Source organism: Echeneis naucrates, chromosome 5, assembly GCF_900963305.1.
Source record: "Echeneis naucrates chromosome 5, fEcheNa1.1, whole genome shotgun sequence".
NCBI lineage: Eukaryota > Metazoa > Chordata > Actinopteri > Carangiformes > Echeneidae > Echeneis > Echeneis naucrates.
The window spans coordinates 10,658,216-10,664,774 of record NC_042515.1 but is presented as its reverse complement, the minus strand read 5'-3'; the positions used below and the strand labels follow the sequence as shown (position 1 = coordinate 10,664,774).

Here is a 6,559-nt window from a genome sequence, read left to right as displayed (position 1 = left end):
GGACACACTGACCTCTTCAATAATCTGCCTTTTTGCCTTTTCATTTCATGTGTCTGATTCACTGCTCTGATTTTCTTCTCTTACATAGAGATGAGATAAAAGGTGTTTCAAGAACTCTGCCCATCAGTTCAGTTTTTATAGCCCGTTCGCTCTCTGTCAGTTGATGTTACTTTGAAATAGTGCCATATTATTATTTCAGTTCATCCAACAGGTGCCACATTTGCCAAACGATCGTAGCCAGAGCTGATCTTGTACCTGTTATGATGAACGGCCTACTTTCGTAAAGGGATAGTTACTCATTTTATGTATAGTTATACAAAAAACATCCACCTACATCTTGAAATCACACTAATAAAACACAGTTATTAAAAATTAACACTTGAGCCTTGTTGGTTTAAACTCAAAAAGTCAAATAAATTGTGTAGCATGCTTTTGTTCTTTTCAAAGTATAACCATGATCATCCCAACCTCACTGGAACATAGTTAATATTGCCCAGTATGAATTTCACCAATTGATGTATATGTGGCAATATGGAACTTATTTCTTTCAGGAACACGCAGACTCACTATTGGCCGAACTAGCAACTAGCTGCTTAGCATGCTGACAGTACAAAAAGATAGCACTTAAAACAATTGTGCAACATTTCTTCTAAAATGGTCAGTACACAACATTAATACTTACGTTGGCTATGAAGCGACGTAGAAACATACAAATAGCATATTTGTAAATATTCTGACCTAAACGATGACTTTTCCCCTTATTGTACCTAAAGCTACTCAACTCTAAACCACAGCATTGTCGCCACGTACTCAAACTGATTCATATTTCAAAGGAGATTTTCCAAAGGTTTTCAAGTACAGACAAAAAACGCAAGTGTATTTTCAAAACAATTTTTGGATATCACATTTTTAAGGAAACTGACTTAGCCCAAATTAAAGCCATACCTTCAACCTAAATACATAGAAAATCATGTAAACAAGTGTGCATCAGATCTTTAAGAGCCTGATCTGAGAGCCGACTCCTGTGAAGGACACAGACTCAGAGCGTGACAAAACAGTTATTAAACCAAGAGCGAGCAAGACAATCTCTAGACAGAGCAGCAGGGAAAGAGGAGACGTGACCATGGAGAGGTGACAGAGCGAGACACTAAAATGAAGAAATACAGAGATGAAAGCATAGAAAATAAAAGGCCTGCCAGACCTGACAGGATGGAAGAAAAAGAAAGGGACCACTCCGAACGCGATAAACAGGTCAAAATGGCTTCTGTTCGTGTACAGTCAGTTATGACACTGAAAGGCAATTTTCAAGTTTGTGATAATTTAAGACTCCTGTGACCGGGTGAAATTCACTGTTATACCAAATAAAGCTGCATTTGAGGTTGGAATCTATTTAAGTGCCTTCAGACAGGGGTGGAAATTTCAACTATGACAATGCATTTCAGAATATAATGATTTATATTGTTTTTATAATAAGAAATTATTCGCAGCCTATTAAAACAAAACTGTGGAGTCCCTGTTTGGACAGATTTGATTTTAGGCTGCCAAGGTGATGGAAACAAAAATGAACAGAGAAGCAGCATCACGTGTCATTCATTATAAGAGCCAGGTTTTTTCCTGCCATTATTACAGAAGAAAAATATTGTTTCAGGATTTAATTTTGTCCTTGGTGTTTGAAAACCAATTGAAGAGTTTGTTCTGTTCTGAAATTATTCTTTAAAATAAGTGAGGTTTACTGATATTTCACCACAACTTAACTTGTATCTCTTCCTCATTTCCTCCCAATGTAGCCAGTGAGGATAAAGCCGAAAGTAGGAAACATTGCGGTCCTGTGGGACTCTGTTCTTCCAGCCCACTGAGTCACAAGGGAGAGAGGAGGGAAATTACAATCAATGTCACCATTTGAAGCAGCGGTGGCTATCAGATAAGACGACGTTGTACACGCCACTCATGAATCAATCACATGTCACCCTGTGCTCTCTTTGGTTCTGTGCCACAGTGGGTTTAATTCATTGTGGGGCCTTCAGCTGCTGCAGAGCTGAGGGATGAACTTATCACAGCCTGACATACTGAGTCAAATATGGTTTTTCCTTCCACAGTTATTTGACTCTTTCTGCGATAACACCCAGTGCTCTGACCTTGATGTCTTTTGCTTTTCCTCTCCTCAGCTGTCCCACAACACCTCCTGCTGGCCGTATACCTACAAACAACATTTTAAATGAAAGCCTCGGCATGGCCTTGCTCCACCCAGACAGGGGAGAAAAGAGTATTCAAATTCTTTAGTTTTACAGAAGTAGGGCCATAGAAACACTACATTGCAAGTAAAATCTTTACTTTAGAAGTAAAATGGCCTCTTCAAAGACTTCCAATAAAAAAAGTACTACTACTACTGGGTTATTATTACTGATGTAAGTAGCTTTTTAATGTATTTCATCAATGTGAAGACACCTTTAATTGCTGTAGACATCACTGGCTGGTTTGGCAATATTTTTTTTACTGCCTGATGATATGCTAACATAAAAATGTATAATAAATGACAGATGACTCTATTAAGGACAAAAATAAGGACAAAATATTTGCTGCTGTGATGTCGTTGAGTAGAAGTATTTAAAAAAAACAAAACAACAATGTACGAAACAAAATTTTACTTTACCACAAGTTGTGTTGGCCTTAGAATGAAGGAATTCTCAGTAAATATATATGCATAATATGAAATTATACAGATTTCAAGAGTGTGCTGCTTCAGACTACCTATCTTCACAATGAAAGGCATTAAATACAAAAGAAGAAAAAAAAAGAGAGATATTTCAAAATATCTTTTATTAAGCCCCTGAAAGGTTGTTTCTTAAGTCGGAAGTCACAATGTCTCCCTGTGAAGTCATTGGAAGTTAATCATGGAGTCTATTTCCTCTAATGGACTCACACGCAAGCTCAAAACCAACTGCTCTAAGGGACTCAGTTTTATTGCTGTAAGTGGTTTTGTAATGGACATGAAAGCATCACCAAGACTGGCAGCATATTCACGTCCCACAATCTGCTCCTCAAGTTTCTGTTTAGCCGCAAAACAAGTGTAGCTGCTTATCAATTCACTGATAGCATAATAATGATGATGATTATTAATGGTCATTAGTGTCTGATATATTGTTTGGTGTACACTTGAACTGAAATCTTCATGCATCAAACGTTGCATTTGTTTTGTATATAAACAGAGAAACTCAAACGTCCAAGTGACGTGACTTGTAAAAATGTTTGAGGGCAACTTTAAGGAACTTTCAGGCTGATATGTGACATTCTCGTAATTTAGTCTAATCCATGTTCACCTCCAAATAAACGATAAGTCTGCGTGCATTAAAAAACAGGGCGTCTATTTATAAAACCTGCAACATTATCTCCTTTATAAATAAACTAAAATTACAAAATCAATTAATAAAGAAAACACATTAGTCAAAGACTGGCAAGTTTATATTCACAGGAGACCACGTACAGTCATGCAGAAAACTATCTCTGGGCCAAATAAGCCTCCGCCTACCTCTGCTCAGCTTAATTTTGCATTTTCTCAGACTTTCCCATAATTTATTATGCCAAGAACTGTTGCTTGACTAGTTCCTTTGAGGAAAGTCCTGTGTCTTGATTGGTATTGAGCAGTTCTCACCACTCCATCCAGGCAAACACTTGCATTGAAACTCAGACTTCATGAATGTTACCTCTTGTGGCTTCATTTGTCCTAAAACTCTAAAATGTACCCTCCCATCTGGATTCTTCTTCGCTGGCACTACCTTCCATGCAGCGGGGTCAAGGTGGAGGTAGGCAGTTGAGCCCGGAGTCCTCCTCTGACATCTTCCCTGAGAGGAACACAGGATCCGGCTGCACAAGGTGGTCGCTGAGGTGACATTCACCAGGTAAGGACCCAGGATCTCATCAATGTAGGCTTTGGTAGCCTCACATGTTGCCTGAGAGGAGATAAAAGGAAGTGAATTACCACCAGAAAGGTTTAAACAACTTTAAATAATGGGCACCTCCGTTTGAGTGACAAAAATACTTTATGGGCTAGTAAAAATACCCAACTGCAAATGCGTAAAACGGCAACACTAATAAAAAACAGACCTGTGCCCCAGCAGGGCAGCATGTCATATGACCCCAGCGGCCTGAGCATAATTAAACATGTTTTCACTGGGCTGAACAAAGTAGCCATCTGCAGCAAAAAAATTATACTTAATATAAAGTCCAACTGACGCTGCGGTCTCATTGGATAATCCCGGTGACATTATTAACCTACTAAGTATCATTTGTGTTGGCAAATATAGCTTATTCTGACACGTGCCTTAAATACTGTGAACATCTACTGCTGATTCTGATTTATCAATACCATAAATACCCACCACAGGTCTAAACGTGCTTCAACCTGCAGTGGAAAACTCTCACACTGATGTAAGTCCTGTTAATGTTTCGGGTGTTTACAGAATTACTGAGCTGTTTATTTTAATTGTACAGTAGACAACCGTAGACTGTGTTTTGAGGTGTATGTTTTTAGTTGTATGTAATTAGCTTTGGGCAGAGAAAGCATTGAAACAATTGTTTGGTCTTTTCATGAGCTGTTATTAGCGTGAGCTCCAGTTTAAATCCATCAAAAATAACATTTTTCTTTTCCAGTAGACCAAGCATTTTTTTTTTTCCCCTCTTAAATCGTTTCCAACTATCATCACTGTCATCGAGATCAATCTCATAAAATCACCAAAGATAGATAAAATAGCATAATCATTGTTTGAGAACACCTTTTCATAAAAACAACAAAAATATGAGTGGCCATAACTTTTAAATACTCCGCATTAAACAATTAATTGTTCAAAATTTTGATATATTTCATCAAAGTTTTCATGTTCACTGTTCAGTCTGTCCCTAAAATGTACAGCTGAAAGTGAATAAGACCCTGAAGGGGAGCATGGTGTTTATTCAGTGATTTGTTAGTTACAGTACCTGAGACTTGGAAAAGGCATGGTCGCCCCAGAGGATCACCCCTGCACATCCCAAAGCAGCACTTTCTCCAATGGTGTAGACAAGGTGCTCCTGCAAGAAAAAAAAAAAACTAAGGATACAAAAACATGATGGAAATGTTCAAAGCACCGAGTCCAATAAACTTCTACTTGCCTGAGAGAGGAAATCTAACGTGTAGGTGTAGACGATGCGAGCGTAGGGGAACACAGGTGGGGTGGGTGGAGTCGCCTGAGCTCCCACTCTCATGGCCTCCAGGATACGATGGTGAACATAGAGGAGCACTTCCCTGCCGAGGCCTCGCTGCCCCAGGCTGAGGTAGATGTCAGGATACAGAGCAGAGGACCTGTTCCACATCCAGAACAGCTCATCATTCCTCTTTATCTCAATTGGTGGACACTCCCCTGAGTAGTTGACGCTTTTGTCATAGTAGTTGTAGCAGTTGGGAAAACCATAGTAACCCCACAATCCATTGGGCCTTTCTTCCTGCCCAAGTTTCAGTGTCGCCTCCATGAATTTCTTTCCTGCTTCCTCAAACTTTAGCCGGGCTTCAGCATTGATCTGTTGAGGGCTCCAGTCTGGATGCTCAGACCTCACCAGTTCCCTTGATGCCTTCCAGTACACCTCCTTACTGTCCCAGTTTCTCTCCCATACAGGTCTCCAGCTCTCCCAGTCTATGACACCCAAGCCCGGGAAATCTGTGTCGGGGATAGAGGTGCGGATATCTTCTGAAGCGCGTCTGAGATGCTCTTCAAGACTGGCATTCTGCGGGACTCCACCATGGACAGCCTCTCCTTGGGTGGAGTACCTGGGATACAGGCCAAGCTTGTCAGCATAAAATATGGTTATGTTTTCCCCCATAAAGGTTTGGTTTTGATTCTGGACGATGTTGAAGATCTCCAAGTTGAGGTCCACGCCATATTCAGAGAGGCACCTGGCAGTGGGGGCGTTCCACACAGTGAGGAAAGGCTCCTGGGAGAGAGGTGATGTTTCCACATGCAGCACGGACCCAAAGCTGATCAGATTTAAGATCGGCAGCATCTTGGGAAGAAATGAAGTCATCTCTACAAAGAAGTGAACAACGACACAGCCAATATTTCAGATCTGTGTTGCACAAGGGGTCATGGCAAAAACAATGCATTTTTTGCAATTCAGTCACACTCTGTCACACTGATCAAAATACCACCTCTTTCCAGTTTTGAACAGTTTCAGGTTTGGATCTAACATGTTTGCTCTGTCTGTTAATCCTGCATGGTTTTCCATGTCATCCCAAATGATACTGTTTTCCTACATTTGAACCAAATCATTAAGCATTACAATGAGTAAAACCACAAACACTAACTTACCTAATGACACACTGGATGTGGATTTTGAAAAGGAATTTGTACTTAGACTTTGTGGCCTGAGTGTGCAAACAGAGGTCTCATGATCAGAGTGAAACATACAAGAAAAGGGGAAGTCAGAACTGCTCACAGGTTTTGCAGCAGCCAATGAAAAAAGAGATGCAAATCATTTCCCTGGTCAGGCGGATTTAAAGTCACAGGCATATTAAAACCTCATCCTATTAGTATCT

General features: G+C 40.1%; 1 protein-coding gene across 1 annotated transcript; it reads right to left on the bottom strand.

Moving 5' to 3' along the window:
* Positions 1-2,668: 2,668 nt before the first annotated feature.
* hyal1 (hyaluronidase 1) lies at positions 2,669-6,449 on the bottom strand. The gene is made up of 4 exons (XM_029502515.1): positions 6,333-6,449; positions 5,143-6,050; positions 4,972-5,061; positions 2,669-3,947 (listed from the first exon to the last, which is right to left on the bottom strand). The coding sequence occupies exons 1-4, from the start codon at positions 6,427-6,429 to the stop codon at positions 3,597-3,599; spliced, it is 1,446 nt and encodes a 481-aa protein (XP_029358375.1). The 5' UTR covers positions 6,430-6,449; the 3' UTR covers positions 2,669-3,596.
* Between the last annotated feature and the right edge of the window lie 110 nt (positions 6,450-6,559).